Source organism: Molothrus aeneus, unplaced genomic scaffold, assembly GCF_037042795.1.
Source record: "Molothrus aeneus isolate 106 unplaced genomic scaffold, BPBGC_Maene_1.0 scaffold_53, whole genome shotgun sequence".
NCBI lineage: Eukaryota > Metazoa > Chordata > Aves > Passeriformes > Icteridae > Molothrus > Molothrus aeneus.
Window position 1 is genome coordinate 578,971 of NW_027099206.1, and position 17,805 is coordinate 596,775.

The following is a 17,805-nucleotide window of genomic DNA, read 5'->3' on the forward strand; positions in this document are numbered from 1 at the left end:
TTCTCACAATCCTCAGTGTGTCTGAGATCATACAAGGGTGAGACTCAGTGAGGGGAGACCTCAGTGTGGTCTTCAATATCCTCACCAAGGGAGGTAGAGGTGCAGGCACTGATCTCTTCACTCGGGTGGCCAGGGGCAGGACCCAAGGGAACGGCCTCCAGTTGTGTCACAGAAGGTTTAGGTTGGATATCAGGAAAAGGTTTTTCACTCACAGGGGTGGTTGGGCGCTGGAACATCTCTACAGTACTTGTGGTGCTTTCAGCTGTGGGGCTGCTGATGAACGCCTTAATCAAAATAGTCATTGTTCTACAAAAACGACATTGTAATTACAGTATTAGTGCAATGAATAATGTTTGCCTTTTAAAATGCTGCTCTCCAATCTGTGACTATGTAGGCTCACTGCACCTCCTCTTTCATTGTCATTTTCCTTTTTTTAAAGAAGTATCTAGATTTTTTTACTATTCTGCTGTGTGAAAAGCATTATCATTCAGGATAATGGACAAGCAGACACTGTCCAAAATGGCCTGCTAGGGAAATTTTATGCAAAAGCTTGTAAGAGCAAACATCTAGAGGAACTGGAGAGTTTATTTTTGACTGCAGAAATAGCACATGTTAGAATCATTTGAGCTACCTGTTTATCTTAAACACAGTGGGTAGAACATGGTCCCATGTCCATATATCACTGATTTTGTTCCAGAGGATGTAAAACTTCTGTGAGGAATTAGACCCTGACAAATGGAGACTTTTCCCACTATCCTCACCCAGGAGTTATGTTTGTCACCTCATCATCTGCACAAATATCTAGTTATTTATGATATAGGAGTGCAAGAAAATCACCAACTCTTGGAAACTGTATTTGAAGGATCCATTGCTGGCAAACCATTACAAGCCACAGAGAGCAGGACTTTGGAGGATTGTTCTCTTGATTCTGAATTTGCTTCAGAGCTGCTACTCAGCTCTGTTGGTCTCTGATTTGGAATACTGTTTTAACTACTAAGATTTTTACCCTTGTCTATGGATTTGTAACAGCATTTGTAAAATACTAAACATCTATTATTAAATAAATATTAATAGAAATCTTTTGCCTTGAGCTAGAAGCTGGCAGATGAGTTCAAAACACGAATGGATTTGATTCTTAGAAGAAACTCTTTACGCTTCAACCAAATGTTTTCTTGTAAATCTGTTTATTTGCCTCATAAGACAAAAAAGGCCGGCTGGTTGATGCAAGACTTAATAGAATCCTCTTTGAGCAGTTCAATCATTTTAACTGGGGTTTAGAAAGATTCATTTACTGTGAAGAAGCATCATATTTATAAAATCAAGTTAGAATGAGTGGTGCTTCTTTTTTGTTCAGTCATTCCCAATTGAATGGACTTAAGTGTGCTTTTAAATTACCAGGTTGCATTTAGAGGGCAGATTGGAATCACATTTTCATCCATGTGACCAAGCAGGAACTGTGTTGGTAACTGCCTTAAAAGAATGTGAGTGTAAGGCTGGTGTTTCTCAGTGTCATTTGGGCTCAGCTTCTGGCTTGGGCCTGCACAAGCAGTTCCTGTGGCCGTGGAAGACCCTACAAATCCTCTGCAATCAGTTGCATTCATTCAGCCAGATTCTGCTTTGCGTGGTTCAGGTCTGGTTTGCAGTAGGCTTCTTAAAGGCCTCTTCCAATTCCTACTGAAGTCAGAAGAAGATTTTCTATCAAAAGCAACCCTGTAGCAATTCTTTTGTCTTTTAAAGCAGCCTACATGCTTGATAAAGCTCTGGAATATCTGTTACAAGAAGTTATTTGTGCCACTTTTAGGGATGCCCTAACAAATACTCAGTGATCTGCCTCAGGTCCCAGACTAAGTCATCATCAGAGTCATGGGAATGCAAGCCCAGGCTTTGACTTAGAGTAATTCTGTGTGTCACAAAGACTTTGTGCTTGCAGATGAATTTGTGTTCACTAGGATATAATGGCCCTCTTAAGTGGGTAAGAGGAAAATTTATTAGAAGGTAAAAGCTCTTTAAGGGATTGGGTCTTGTTCCAACTAAATGCTATATCAGGACTTTACATCGGCTGACCCAGGAGGAAAATTGCATTTATAGTTAGACTGAGTGTGGCGCACTACTTTTGTGTAGTATATTTCTGTAGTGAAATTAATTGCTTCATTTCTTGCTAGTCTGGTGGTTTGTCTGCAGACCTTTTGTGAATCTCATGCTGTTTCTGATGGTGGAGAACTGGAGGAATGCAGTTAATGAATAGAGATGGAGAAATTAGTTACTTGAGCAAAATATAGTCCTAGGGTTCTTTGGGGTATTTTCCATACATGAGGGTCCCTCTGTGGCAAAGCAAGCAGATGTGAAGTCTGTCATGGCTCTCTCTGATCTATTGTTTTTGAATTCCAGAAGTTATTATTTGTTTGTTAGTTTTGGGCTAGGTCTTGGTTTGTTGTTTGTTTGGGGTTTATTAATGTGTTTTTGGGTCTTACCTATCTTGTCTTTTCTTTAACCTCCTCCCCACAACATGCTTCTGGGATCGTGATTTTTCACTGCTTCTTAGTTAAGTGAGTCTCTCCCATTTGGTACCTAGAAACTGATGGCTGCTTACATGTTCCAGCCATTTCCAGTCCACAGTGTGTGTGTATCCTGATTGTTTCTCACCTGAGATCTTTCTTACAATATTGCCCTTGGGATAGTGTTCTTTTTGTTAATCACAGGCAAGTGAAGGTACTTACACTTGGCCCCAAATCTCCATATTTATGGGGAAACATTTCACCCTTTTTCCTCTTTACCTGGAAGTTTCCAGCAATTTTACCTGTCGGTGTTCCTAACACAGGCCATAAATGACACGAAACTGGGACTATATTGCATGTAAATAGATGTCTGACTTAATTAAGGAAAGCCTTTGCACAGCTGTCCTGGCCATGGCTGGAGTGGAGATAATTTCGTTCCTAGAAGCTGGTACAGTGCTGTGTTTTGGGTTTAGGATGAGGATAATGTTAAACTGCACCAACAGTGTTCAAGCTCAAGTGAAGTTTCACAGCACATAGGCTACACTGGGTTACATTTTCTCCTTCTCCTTGCCATGCTCTTGTTCTAGTTCCTGCAGCAGCTCACCAGTGCTTTGGCCCTGCCAGCACAGTGGTCTGCCCCACACTGCTGCCTCTGAACACCTCTGCTTCAGTAAACTTTTATTGTCTTTCAAATACAGGGTTAATTTTAATGCTAATCAGTTAGTGATTTGCCCTGCTGCCTCACAAACTGTTTTGTTAGGCAGATTGACAGGCTGGCGTGCCAATGTGATAAATATGGCCAGGAGACTCCTTTAAAAAGGCCTTTATTACCCGAGGGGTCGCGCACAGCGCCGCTGCTCCCACAGCACGATGCTGAGGAGGAGGAGGAGTGCAGCAGGAGGGTGCGTGCAGCTTTGTCTCTTGGCAGAGCTGGGGCTTCCACCCTCAAGAGAGTCCTTAGGAAGATGATGTTGGCTTGTAGTCCAGGGGTATCATCCAAGCTGAGCACTATTAAAATTATGGTGGCAGGACGGAATCCGGCTCTGGTCAAGGGTGGGTGATTTAGTGTGGTTCTGGTGGGTTAAAGTCAGAGTTCATGTTGGTTGTTTTGAGAGGGTTCATATAGTTCCCATGGCCTCTCATTTAAATTCAGTCCAGATGCAAGGCCTCCTGGGAGCAGGGGAAGTGGTTCCTGACAGGAATGGATACAAATCTAAGGTGAGATGGAAAGGGGCACAAATACAGAGTATGACAGAGAGAGATACAAATACAGGGTAAAATGGTAACATAGAACAACAGCAACTCAAGGCAAGTCCTAGAACTCTAACATTCAATGTTTAACAACAGACCGACACTTCAAATTAAGACCCTATCAACGTCATTAACATCAACTAGCAATTACTTCTCTGAAAAAGAGCTCTCATCTCCAGGGTTTCATTTCTCACACCAAGAGGTAGAAGAAATGTCAGCAAAGGAACAAAGAAGATGAAGGGATTTTTCACCAAACTGCTGTGTTGTGGGACTGTTTGCATGGAGAGGGAGTAGTGGGCTGTGCCATGTGTGCCTGGTGTCCCTTTCTGTCCTTGTTGCTGGGCTTACCTCCCTTGCACTCCACTGAGCAATGGAGATCTTCCCCAAATATGCCTCAGGAAAATTAATCAAGATGTTCCCCATTTTCGCACTTGCAGCTATCATCACTTCTTGTAGTCTTAAAGCCATGTTTTTAGCTTGTTTTCAGTAAGAAGGCCAATATCCTTTGCCACTAGGGAATGATTTGCTCTCCAGAAAACATCCTCAGTACGTGATCACAAGTGCTGCTCAACAGTACAAGGTTGGTGATGTGTAAAGGCAAAGGGCTGAGAAGTCCAAAAATAGAAATAGCCTTAGTTGTTACTCTGAGGTAACTTTTAAATACTGCTTTTTCATATAATGATTTCTCTTTAAATTTGCATTAAAGCTTTAAATAGAGAGAAGTTTATTTTGCTTTTATCCATTTTGTGAAATTAAGAGGAGACAATTTCTAGATTGAAGCCTGAAAGAAAAAGATTGTAAAGATTGACCAAATGTTGCTTCTTACAAGATGTAGCCAATGATTTTCATAGCTCACACTTTCACCAAGACGAAAATAATTCCTTAGCAGTGCAAGTGTGGCATAAGCACTTGCCTAGCACCCTGTGTAACCAGCAGTGGCTTATCTGTGTGCACAGGATTATTCCTGAGGTTAATTTTGTTTTGCAAAGTACCTCACTGTGTCAACAATTTGAATCCCAAGATGACACAGGCTAAAATTCTCTATTTACAGGATTGTAATTCCAACAGGTTAAAAAAAGAAAGGCTCTATTGAGAACAAAACAAGTAATTGCCATGCCTCCAAATTCTGCCAGTCATGACGCTACTGAGTTTTTTGGCTTGGTCTGGTTTCAGTCACTCCTACATTGGAATAATTGTTTTTCCCTCTGTTCTTATGAATGCCTCAGCAGGTAATCTGCAGCTACAGCGTGTGTAATTATACATTACTAGTGAATCAGTTTTGTGGTTTTGCTATTTCTGGGGAGAGAACATTTTATTAGCTGCTCCCACAGGAAAGAAAAGTATTACAGCAGCAGCTAACATGGGCCATCACTATACCCTACAAGGAAGGATGAGGAGGCACTTGGAGATTTCTCACAAGTGTTTTTTCACCAACTGTGCATGTGTAGTTGCACATTACCAACTGGGAAGTAATATAGATATATTTATGTTTTATGAGAGGAAAGTGTTATTTAGAGTGGTATGGGAAATAGTAAAACAGTTTAACTCAATATACACTTACACATCAATGGACTCAGGTGAGATGCAAGTTAATTAGTGCATTATTAGCCTCATGTTTAATGCTCTCCTGCACTTTCAAGTCATAGTGTAATTGCCATTGTACCTTCTTATATTCCAAGTCTTCACGGCCTAAGCTGGGAAGATTCCATATTTGTGGCTTTCCTCTAGTATTTAATTTCATTGAGATATTTTAATATTGCAAGACTGATTTAGTAATCTAACAAAGATTAGAGGAAGACCAGTGAGGGAGAGCAAGGGGTTGTTGTGGTAGTACAGAAGTGAGTAGATGACTGAGATGGGTTCACCAGGATGGATGCAGCATGTTCAGGTCACAGGTGTGAAGGCCAGACACCTTTATGTGTGTGACAGCACCTTATATTGTAAGGCAAGGCAGTGAGACAAAAGACCAGCCTGGCTGAACAGGGAATTCTTCAGGAGCTCTTGCCTCAGTCTCTAATAGTACTGATAGAATTTGGGCTACTGTGCTGTGGAAAGGGACCTGGGGGTCCTGCCAACAGCAAACTGAATGTGGGTCAGCAGTGCCCTGCAGCCAGGAGGGCCAGGCCTGTCCTGAGGCACAGCCAGGAGAGCCAGGCCTGTCCTGAGGCACAGCCAGGAGAGCCATGCCTGTCCTGAGGGCATCAGGCACAGTCAGGAGGGCCAGGCCTGTCCTGAGGCACAGCCAGGAGGGCCAGGCCTGTCCTGAGGCACAGCCAGGAGGGCCAGGCCTGTCCTGAGGACATCAGGCACAGCCAGGAGAGCCAGGCCTGTCCTGAGGGCATCAGGCACAGGCAGGAGGGCCAGGCCTGTCCTGAGGCACAGGCAGGAGAGCCAGGCCTGTCCTGAGGACATCAGGCACAGGCAGGAGGGCCAGGCCTGTCCTGAGGCACAGCCAGGAGGGCCAGGCCTGTCCTGAGGCACAGCCAGGAGGGCCAGGCCTGTCCTGGGGATATCAGGCACAGCCAGGAGGGCCAGGCCTGTCCTGAGGCACAGGCACAGCCAGGAGGGCCAGGCCTGTCCTGGGGATATCAGGCACAGCCAGGAGGGCCAGGCCTGTCCTGAGGCACAGCCAGAAGGGCCAGGCCTGTCCTGAGGGCATCAGGCACAGCCAGGAGGGCCAGGCCTGTCCTGAGGGCATCAGGCACAGCCAGGAGGGCCAGGCCTGTCCTGAGGCACAGCCAGGAGAGCCAGGCCTGTCCTGGGGATATCAGGCACAGCCAGGAGGGCCAGGCCTGTCCTGAGGACATGAGGCACAGCCAGGAGGGCCAGGCCTGTCCTGAAGGCATCAGGCACAGCCAGGAGGGCCAGGCCTGTCCTGAGGGCATCAGGTGTGAGGGTTTCCAGGATGAGGTGAGACATTAATCTGACTCTATATATTTTAGAAGGTTGATTTATTATATTATGATGTTATGTTATGTGATATGAGAATGATATATTAAAACTATACTAAAGAAAGAGAAAGACATCAGAAGGCTAGCAAAGAATGAATAATAAAAAACCATGACTGACTAGAGTCTTGACACAGCTGGCTGTGATTGGTCATTAATTAAAAACAATTCACATGGCACCAATCAAAGATGCACTTGTTGATAAGCAACCTCCAGACCACATTCCAAGCAATCAGATAATTATTGTTTGCATTTCTTTTCTGAGGCTTCTCAGCTTCTCAGGAGAAAATCCTGGTGAAGGGATGTTTCATAAAATATAACCGTGACAACAGAGGTGGCTGGGCACTGGAACAGGCTCCCCAGGGAAGTGGCCACCACACCGAGTCTGACAGAGTTGAGGAAGTGTTTGGGCAATGCTCTCAGACACGTGGTGTGACTCTTGTGGTGTCCTGTGCAGGGCCAGTGATTGAACTTTGATGATCCTTGTGGGTCCCTCCCACCCCAGCATGTTGTATTCTATGATCAGGCTTTAGGCACAGTGCAAGATTAACAAGACTGATCAGGCTAAGTGTAGCTGTGGTAAGGAGAGAAAGGTAAAGCCATAAAAGATGGCCAGCACAGTACATTGCTCCATGAATACTAAACCAGTGGCAATCCTGTTTTTCAGTCTCCTTTTGTGCTTTTTAAGACAAAAAGTGATTTCTTTTACTTCCTGTTGATAACATCAACTTGGCAACACAGTGATTGATGTGTGGGTTATTATCTGTGCCTGGCAATGAGATGGACACACTTGGCAGAGAACTGGATGGGGCCATAAGTGACCCTTGCCATGTGTTACCTCCAAGTAACACAGGTGGAGAGTGGTTCCTGCAGTTCAAAGCAGCAGCACACCATGCATAGTTTAACAGTACACTCTAACAGTTTCACAGCTCATGAAGATACATGCAAAATTAATCCCTGCAGAACAAAACAATTTAAAAAGTACATAATGAAGCAATTAGCTAAAAGAGGAAGAAAAGTAATGACAATTTAATTTGTGAAGAATCTTTACATGTATTAGGTTTTCAATAAGAGTGTTCTATGAAGGCACAATTAATGTAAAATGAGGCCTGTGAGGCAATTAATGATGACTTCAAAAGTTAGATTTAAGGGATAATTTACATATTAAAACTGAAGAGCAGCTCTAGTTATGTTCAAGTCTTTTATTTTTCTTTAAAAAAGCCTTTTAGATTGTGAGGGGGTGTTTTTGTCGGTTACTTAGAGTTTCACATTAATCTATCAGCTTGGTTATGAAAAAGGCTGTTCTTCCATACAAATAAATAAGTTTACCGGTCATGAAAGTATGACCGGATTGTGTGATGATCAGACATATTTAGTAAAGGTTATCTGAATTCAGTGGAGATATTACCTAAATAAATATTAACATATTCCATCCAGTGGGTATAGTTTCTAGCTCTGCAGAGGCAGATACCCAACAAATGTGCACAACAATCCAAAAACTTCCAGGGTGTGATAGAAAAGCCACTGATAGCAACTAGAAATATGAACCTTGATTTCAGTGATCTTTGTGTCTGACACTCTGTCCTTTCTGCAGTCACCTGTCCAGATACCAAAATAAAAATGCAGATTCAAAATGATTATGGTATTAAATGCAAATAGCTTATTCATACTTGTCTGTAGAACATCAGGCTCATTACTTTTATCAGTAAACAATTAATGGTAATGACAAAGGATGACAAGATTTGCAAGTAGTTTTTACAATAAATTGTTCCCAAAAATATATTTCAAAGATACTGGTAACTAATTAGTTTGTATCCACAGTAGTAATTAATTTACACTGACTGTTTTTTTAACTTTGGGGCATCTTTAATGAGTACTTCTAATTTTGTAGTTTGCAACCTTCACAGAAGCTAGAAATTACTTCAGCTTTTTGAGAAATCACTTAATTATGAAGAGGTTTTTGTTTGCAGTCCAAATGAGGTGATGGTATCAAACAAGGTCACATCAGCTCTTGGAGGAGCTGCACGCTCTGTGTAAATTTAATGAATGCAGTGCATGCTAATCAACTGCTCCGTGACTTGTAGGTTTTTGGTTTTGTTATTAGATTAAGGTTCTAGAACATAAAAAGAACACTCAGTGATTAAAGAGATAAAAAGAAACTTCTAATGAAGAAGTGTTATATCATTTTATAATGAAGTATATATTAAATATTTGAGAAAGGGATCAACTTCTGAGTTGCAATTGTTTGGATTAAATATGCAAATTCAAATACATTTAAATGAAATTGGAGAGGATTTACTAAATAATGTAGTGCAAGATGTTTTCCAGATGTGAATGGAATTTGCTTAAAACACCTTGTTAGCAGATGGATGTGGGTATTTGTAAGGAAGTGTGAGTGACACGTGGCTCTGCAGTGCTGTGGGATGCCTGGTGGGAGCGAGTGAGGGCTGACAGGGGTTTCAGGACTTCACGAGTTGCTCTGAGCAGCCACTCGGTGTGCTCCTGCCCCTGTAGCTGCCTCCCCTGTGCCAGCCATCCCCCTGCACTGCCCCGTGCTCAGCTCCTGTCCCCCTCCAGCACAGGTGTGCCAACACCTGTGTCCTCTCCGTGGTTCTAAGTTGCTCTCCTGACTCTCCCAGTGTGGAGCCCCTGTTTTCTGTTGCTCTGAGGTGCTGCTCGAACCTTGGTAAACAGAAATACTCCCAGATTTAGGGCACAGCTATAACGATGTGCCAATAAACATTCAGTACTTACCAGAATTAGGAGAACTATGGCAGTAAATACTGAGAGCATATATAAAACCCATGATTGACAGCTTTATTCAATTTAAAAAGCAGAGCTTAAGTTAATAGGATTTTTGTCTGCTTGTTTAAAATAAAACCAATGCAGAATACCAAAGTAGGCAAAACCAGAATTAAGTATTCCACTGCAATATGAGTTCATGAATTTAAATTCAAAAGAAAAGATCTGGCATTTAGTACCTGTCTATTTTCTATCAAAATGTTAACATATTTGTGATTTTAAGCATGTATTTCTAGCACCACAGTGTATTATTGAAGGTTTCTGAGCACCTTGGTTTTACTACTATCAAATATTGTTGCTTGGAGTTCAGGTCCTAATTAGTGCATGGACATGAAGAAGAGCAAGTAGGTCAAATAATCAGTATGCTGGTGCCTTAATTCAGTAGATTCAAATCTAAACACTGAAGTGAAATAGTGAATCTCACTTTATTACCATTAAAATCCAAGTTAAGGTGTGGCTACACTTGGTGTACCAGAGCTGTCTGTCAGCTCTTCACGAAGGCAAGATTCCAAGTTAATTGATCCTCAGCATGGGTACAGTATCATCATAATGGTTCTAAAGTTGAACCATCAGGCTGAAAACCTGCCTCCAAAAGCAGCATGAATCTTCTGAGGGTTGACCTGTGGCTTGGGAATAACTTTCTGTAATTCTCAGCCCATGTTCTCATGTATTTCCTTCCTCAGCAGTGTTTTAGGGCAGCACAGGACAGAGAGATGCTGTTGCTACAGGACAGCACAGCCTCTCTCCTCTGCCACTTCCTACATGAATAATAAATGGGAAAACACTTGATTTTCATCTTAGTGATGTATATGTTTGTGTTGTTCAGAATGACCTTGGATTCTGTTGGGCATTTTCTAATCAGGGTTGGAAAGCTCTTTCTTTCTGATGTATTTATGGAGCAAGAAGTGCCAGAATAGGAATTAGGAACAATACAAACAGCCAAATAAAGGCAATGGGAGCTAAGTCTGGATTTACTGGAATCCATCAGACTGCTCCTTGGCTGGAGTTACAGTCAAGTATGAATCTGCTTTGAGACTTTGGACCTAGTATGTTAATATATTAATCCTGACAATAAATGACTTCATGGATTCATTTGGAAAAAAATATGGTTCAAAGATGGAATAAAGCAGTGGTGAATCAGGCTTCTTATCCCTCAGTTACTATGCCAAAGGCAAAGTAGCAAATAAATACTGCTGGTGGTGAGCATTAAGTTTGCTCATTATAAATGCAGAGACGTGTCCCAGTCTCCAGCGTGATTTCATCTGGGAACGTTGCCACAAGGATTACAAATGGCTTTCAGCCTGAAAATTGGTATGTATTGCTCTAAGCTTACAGTGGGGAGTTGGCAATTTATCCTTCAGATAATCATCTTGTGTTAAGTTGAACATCTAAGTGTAATTTTTTGCAACATGATAAACCAGCTCCCATGAATAATTTACTGCAACTGGCAACCCACTTCAGCTCTGAAGTCTTTATGAAGTCTGGTGGCTTTTCAAAGTTTAATAACAAACTTGGATCCAAGACTCCCATCACACTCAAAGTCAGTGGAATTTCAGTGTTAATTGCAACGGGAATCACAATTTGACCTTTCAGGGCAAACTTCTCAAGGACAGAAGTTCTGCATGACAGCATTGAAAAGGCCAAAGCTGTGCATTTGTGTCCAAGTAAGCAGAGCTCATTTACCCTTCCCTGTACTCTACAGCATCATGGGGGGTTGTGCAGATTTTATCTTGGGTAAGTGTTTGAAATATTTTCACTGGGCAAAAAAATGTTGGCTGGATTACCTTGGGTGTAATTTCTGCCATGGCAGGCTTAGGTGTGTTCTGCACTGTGCCACTGCAACGCAGCTACACGAAATGTGAGTGTTGCACCAAGATTATCCTTCCAGCCCTCAGGAAGCCTGCCAAGGTGATTGAGTTGGTGATTTTCAGAAAGAGCAGCAGCACCTTTCACTTTGGCAGGCCCTGACTGAGTGGCTGATCTGTACAGTGAGGTCTGGCCCAGCCTTCTGGTCTGGCTCTGTCTGACCAGGCTGGGCCAGAGCTGAAGTACAGGAGGACGTTCTGTGGATGGTGCTTAGCATCATCCCCCTGTGTGAAACAGAGGCAACCAAACCTTGTCACAGATCTTTAATATCAGCAAGGAAGTACTCTACATGCATGTGTAGTTCCATTTACATTGTCTCAGCTCTAAACCTTTCTACATCCCTAACTGTTATTTGCTGATTTTGGGCCTCCTTGCTCAGCTCTGCTCTGTGCTGTGCTCCTTCCCTGCCCCCTGGCACCTGTGGGTGCACTCTGCAGGGCTTTTCAGGGAGCAGCAGCTGAGCAGAGGATGAGCTCTTTGGCAGTGAGAGGGCTGTGCAAGTGATAGTTCAAGATTACAGCTGAAAGCAGAATTTGTCTCGGAGGAGATGGGTGGGAAAGAAGGATCAAAAGACCCTTTGTTCTGAATTTAACTACTGAGATTTAGAGGAGACTGTGACTCCAAGCATGAACTCTCAATTTTCCCTCTTCCCTGCTGATTTGCTACATGAGATTGCATCAGGAGAGAGGGGAGTCCTGGCATTCCCCAAAAATGAGCAAGGGTGTGTCTTGGTGCAATGACAAATAAAGAGTGAAGCTGCTTCTCCTTACTTCTGGAGTTGGTCTGAGTAGCAGTACTGAATACAGCTCTTGGCAATATTGTAAGCTTTCTTGATAGTGCAGCAAACTCTTAGAAAATGTTAAGCTTAGAATATTAAATAGAAAAAAATAACATTTAGCAAAAGTTCATCTGAAATGCATGTCTGAAGAACATTTAAAACACCCAATTTTCTCTAATAGTTCCTAGTCATTATGATGATTTCCTGAGAATCCTGTGCAGTTCTCAACTACCACTCATTCATGTTCTCATGAATCCTTTCAATATCCTTTAGCTATCTTTTTTCAGGACAAATAAATGTTTTTCTTAAGAAAAAAAGATAAATTGTTTAACGAAAACAAGTATGCCTTGACTAAACCACACATTGTCACCTCATATGAGGATTTGGGGAACCATTTAATTAGTTTTAATTATGTGATACCAATCTCACTTTGCTTGTCCTAATGTGAATAGACAGATTATTGGGTAGAGCAAACGGAAGTTAAGTGATGGCTTTGGATAGGACACTTCTAGTAAAATAAATTCAAGAAAGCTGCAGACTGATTGTTCCTTCGGTTGGATAAAAGGGTATTTGCAAGCCAAGTTTCTCAGCAGATATTAAAAATACTGGCAACAGTTTACAAGAAACCCCCACGTTTTACAGTCTGGGGGAAGATTATCTATGAAGAGTTTAGTTATGAGGCTGGTCTTTGAGAACACAAGAGAGACTGGAGCAGAAGCCTTGTGGCAGACACCTCTGTCCTGCTTTGAGGCAGCCAGTGTGCTTCTCTTCACACCCAGGGAGGAAACCTCTGTTATTTATTTGTTTGCTTGCTGCAAACCTTTAGGTTGATAACCCAGGGTTTTGTTTTGAAGAATTCCTTTCCCATCCCTTCAGTCTGCTGCGAGCCCCAGGCCTGCAGGGAGCGTTTCCTGAGGTCCCTGAATGCAGCTGGACCTGCAGGGAAGGGAGGCAGCCTCCAGTCATCCTGTGTGCGGGGCACTCACCCACCTGCTGGGACAGTGCTGGGAGGAGAGGGGCAGTGCCAAAGGCTCAGGGCACACATTGACACTTTGTGGGTCACAAATCCTACCCAAGGTTTCACAGAGTTTCTCACTGACAGCAATGCTGAGTCCTTGCACCTTCACTTGTTGAGAAGGTGAGTGCCTTTTGTCAAACCTAAGTGATTTCCTGAACAGAAGTGCTCCCTGCCAGGTGCCCAGGAGACACAGTTGTACGTCAATGCTGCTGTAGTGAGAAAACAAGATGGTAAAATGCTGTGGGCTAGAACAGACTAATGAAATGTAAGGAGGCTTATTTTGTTACAGACAAAGAGAGTTGTTACCTGGTGCTTTGGTACCAATATTCAAGCAGGATTCTTCCTGTGGAAATTCAGTAGCTCCTCCGGGAGTATGTGTTTGATGGTGATGTGAAAATCTGTGCTTGTTTTGCTAAGGAACTTGGAATGAATGCTTTAAATCAGCATACAGCAAGTGTCTTGACTGCAGTGGATCAAAATAAATTTTTGTCTAAGGCTTAGTCCCTTGAACAAACACTGCTGTGACATTTGCTGTTGTAGCTCAAATGAAAACTCCAAGTTCCAAGTAAAAATTTCACAGTTAACGCAACAATTCAGAAGCTCATATTTAGTGTTCAGTCATTTGGACTTCTAGGGCAGTTCTGGAGTGGTTGTTCAACAAATCACTGCCCTGAATTACTGCAGAATTTCTGTCCTGTTGTGTTGGTTGATGGCGATGTTTGCAGTATTGTAGAACAAATGTGCCAGTGAAATGCATTTCACCTGTATCTTTTCAAGTGTTTTAAACGAGAGTGTCTCAATTGTCCATTTTGTGCTGAAGTGCACTGCAAAACAGCTTGTGTGCTTGTTGATGCTTCTTAAAAGCATCCTCCTAAGGAAGGAGGATGTATGTAACAGCTTGTTTAAATGACAAGTGCAAGCTGTGTGTTTATACAGCTGCAGGATCTTAAAGCATGAGCATGGTTTTAATCTGTAAGGCCAAACTTTACCTGAAGGTCAAGTTAAAATATGTTAAAAAAAAAGGCAGAGTGTGCATGGCTGACATGTACATTTTGAGAGGGTAATTCAGTTCATGTAACTCAGGTCATCTCCTATGGCCTGCTCCAGACAACTAATTTGTGTACCATCCTTAAACAAAAAAACCTCAAACAAAACAAAACAAACCCCAAAAAACCAAACAAAACCCCAAAACAAAACAAGCCTTCAAAAAGTATTTTGGAAAATGTAAATAAGCAAATAGAAACAGGAAGGTCTTGTATGAAAGCAATTAAAGTATTCTGAATATATGAAACTGTTTAAAGGGATGCTTTACCATGGTTTCATGTTTAGTAGCTTTAGGTTTCAGACTGGAACAGTAATCAGTGATAGTGAACTCTCTTTTACCAAATGGATCTCCTCCCTTCATCCCAACAGGGTTATTACTGTGTTCTCTCTGTGCAGGCGCTGTTCAAGTCTCAGAGTGGGGGACAGGAACCAGGGGCTGTTGGTAGGTTTTAAGAAAAGTTTTCTGGCTAAGTGCAACATAAACCAATGCCTTCCTATTGGCTAACATGCTGCTCAAATTGAATTTTTAGAAGTTGTGTGGTTTTAATTTGATTGCTCCAGTAGAAAAGGACAGCAGTCAAGCTGCGAGGTTGTGCAACGTGTTAAATTCTGAAGTGAAATAAGAAATGGATTTATTGTATAAGAGACTAAAATGTTTGTAATGATACATAGAACAGTTAAATATTGTCCACGTTACTGGATAAGCAAAGCAACATCTTGGAAGAGCCTTGCTGGACAGGCTGCCCCCCTCCCACGTTCTGTTTTAGTTTGAGCTTGTGCCACTTACCAAGCTGAAAGGTGCCTTTCCAACACTGGGTGAGAATTCAGGATTTCTCACCTCTGTTTCCACCTGGCCCACAATGAAAAACGCAGTTATATTAGCAGGTAGGCTCTCTCAATTAGCAGCCTGCTAATTAACTCTGTGTTTGATTGTTCTGCTTCTGTACAGTGTTGCCAACAAGCAATTGAGCAGTTCCTCCAGCCAGAGCCATGGTTCTGCTCCTGCCCAGAAGGAGGCTCGGGCTGAGCCATGGCTGCATTGACACCAGAAGCAGCTGGCAGAGCTGTAGTGTGAACTGGGTTGGTTCTGTCCCTCCAGAAGGTGAAATGATTACCTGCAGCCTTTGCTGCCAAAGGCTGAGGTGTGTGAGCTGATAAAAACAGCTCAGCCACGAGGGTTTGCAGGCACACTGCCTTCTCTGTGCAGACCTCAGGCCACAGAATGCACTTCTCAGAGTTACAGCCAAGCCTGCTCATCGGTTTCCAGCCACTGATACGTGTAAATAAGAAAAAAATGCAACCCCCCTTTATGTTCTTACATCATGTTTTCTGTAGTGACAACATGCTGAAATGGAATATCCCTTCATGTTAGTTAAAAATTTAAATAACCAACAATTTCCCTTTATGTTTTCTAGTCGTAATTTCAGGTAAGAGGTAAACGAGCTGTGACAAAAAGTTCATCTGTAGGGTGTCCTAACAATCCCTTTGTAAGATCATCTTGATCTTTTAGCCTTGCTTGGTCACTACCTCAGTTTCTCCAAAAAAAATGTCTAAATAGATCATATACATGTCTAAAATAGTTGCTCTGGGCCTGTCTAGAAAGTGCATTCTTCATGTTTAACAGTTTTCTAAGGCATCAGTTTTGTTTGCTGGAATGTTAATAACCTGACTTGTGGATGCAGAGTGATCTTGTTATAGTTCTTAGAGTTTACTTCAGTCATAACCATCCATTCTGGAAATGTGCTCTGCCAGTTCCTTTATTACCCTGCTCTCCTCCTGTAGGGCATAACTAAACTATTGAGCTTTTCTCTGTTCAACCTCTTAAAACTTCCACTCACCTCACTTCAGCCAGCTCAAGCTTGTTACTGTTTCTGTGGGGTGAAAACAATGAAACTTCATTAAGGGGGCAAAACCTTGGCTTAGTCTAAACCATTAATGGTAACGTAATTAACTTTAGTGCAGCTCTGGCAGGTTACATCTGCCCTGGCAGTGCTACAGGAGGGTAAACTGGGGACACAGTCTTGCCCAGAACACCACCATTTGTTGTGGTTGTATTCAATCCCTGAATTGACTACTTACAGCATTCCATTTTTTTTTAAATTTTATTTATTACATGAAGCTCCAAAATCTTTCATCAGACCTGGCTTGTTCTGCTTTTCTGCTTTCTCTCTTATTTTACCAGAGTGTTCACAAAGGAGAACACTCACACATAAAACAGTTCACAACACCAACAATGAACAAATACCAGGAAAATCTGGGCACCAAAAAGATTCCCAAATACACCCAGCAGAATTTCCAGTTTCCCTTTTGTTACAGACGAATAGAATAGCTACAGTAAATGGCAGGGGCATTAATTTGGTGCTTCTGTCCACTCTTGTCTGTTGTGACTCTGCCACCACTGAGTTACCACAGACTTAAAACCTGGAGCACGATGTTTCCCTTTAATCTTTCTCATGGTCCTTCCAAGAAAAAGGTCTGATTGTAGCAAAATAAATTCTATTTGTGATTAGCAATCAGGCAATCCTGGTATAATCCTGTGTTACCTTCCTGGGCTTACACGTAACCTGCCAATCTGAAAGGGGACATATCCCCTCCATCCTTCCCCTTCTTTCCTTTCTTCCAGAGAAACCTTCCACATATCTCTGTAGTCAAACAGAGTAGAAAGAATTTGTATAACATAATAAACTCATGTCTTTGGTCCCAGGTGTAATCCCTGAGGCCTTTGAGGGCCCTTCTCTGCTAGAAATACAGAGCAGCCAGTGTCTGTCCCTCTTCTTTGTCTCTTGTATCTGTGTGTATTGACTTAGGAAATGTAAAATGAGAACAAATGCCTTGCAATGTGGCCATTCTGTTCTCTCTCATGCCTGTATCTGTCACCAGTTGCTAACAACTTTTTCTTTCTATATAGCATCTGCTTCAAGTGTGGATTTTAGCATTTGTTTGCAGAAAACCTTAATTTATCTTTCTATCTGTCCTATAAAAGACTGAGATGCTCTGAACTCCTGTGCTGCTGTTCTCTTTTTTTAGCTCTCCAGTGAGGTGTTATCCACAGATGAAACAGTCTAATCAGAGCTGATGGCCATATTCAAGCCAATCCCAGGGTGTCTATCTTCCTCTTTGAAGACCCTCAGAAACAGAAGGAAAAACAGAAGGAAAAAGTCACATGATGAGACAATAATCAGTTGTATTTGCATATTTCCTCTTCAATACTTAACCAATATTTAAGCAATTAATTGTTAATTTAGACCAACTTTTAAAATGTTGTGTTGCTTCCTGCATGAAAGGAGATCCTTTCAAAGCCACCATGGGGTCAGCCTATTCAGCATATTTCTCTTTGCCATTAGCTTTTGGGTGAAAGTGCTGCTTCTGTGTAGAGGCCACAAATCCTGTTTGTGCTTCCTGTTGCAGAATGTTCATTACACAAGCAGTCAGCAGCTCCACGTGGGTGTTCTGAGCCCCACCATCGGCGACGATGACAACAGATGCCTGGTGGATGTCAACAGCAGGCCCAGGCTCATTGAATGCAATTATGCCAAAGCCAAGAGAATGAAGCTTTACTGGCAATTTACTCAGGTAATTTTTGCCCAGCAGCCATTTCAGAAA

General features: G+C 42.3%; 1 protein-coding gene across 1 annotated transcript in view; it reads left to right on the forward strand.

Moving 5' to 3' along the window:
- LOC136571037 (polypeptide N-acetylgalactosaminyltransferase 18-like) overlaps window positions 1-17,805 on the forward strand; it is a 44,959-nt gene that overhangs the window by 11,070 nt on the left and 16,084 nt on the right. The window contains exon 7 of the mRNA XM_066571439.1: window positions 17,611-17,775. Coding sequence (XP_066427536.1) covers window positions 17,611-17,775 — 165 coding nt within the window. The remainder of the gene's footprint in view (window positions 1-17,610; window positions 17,776-17,805) is intronic.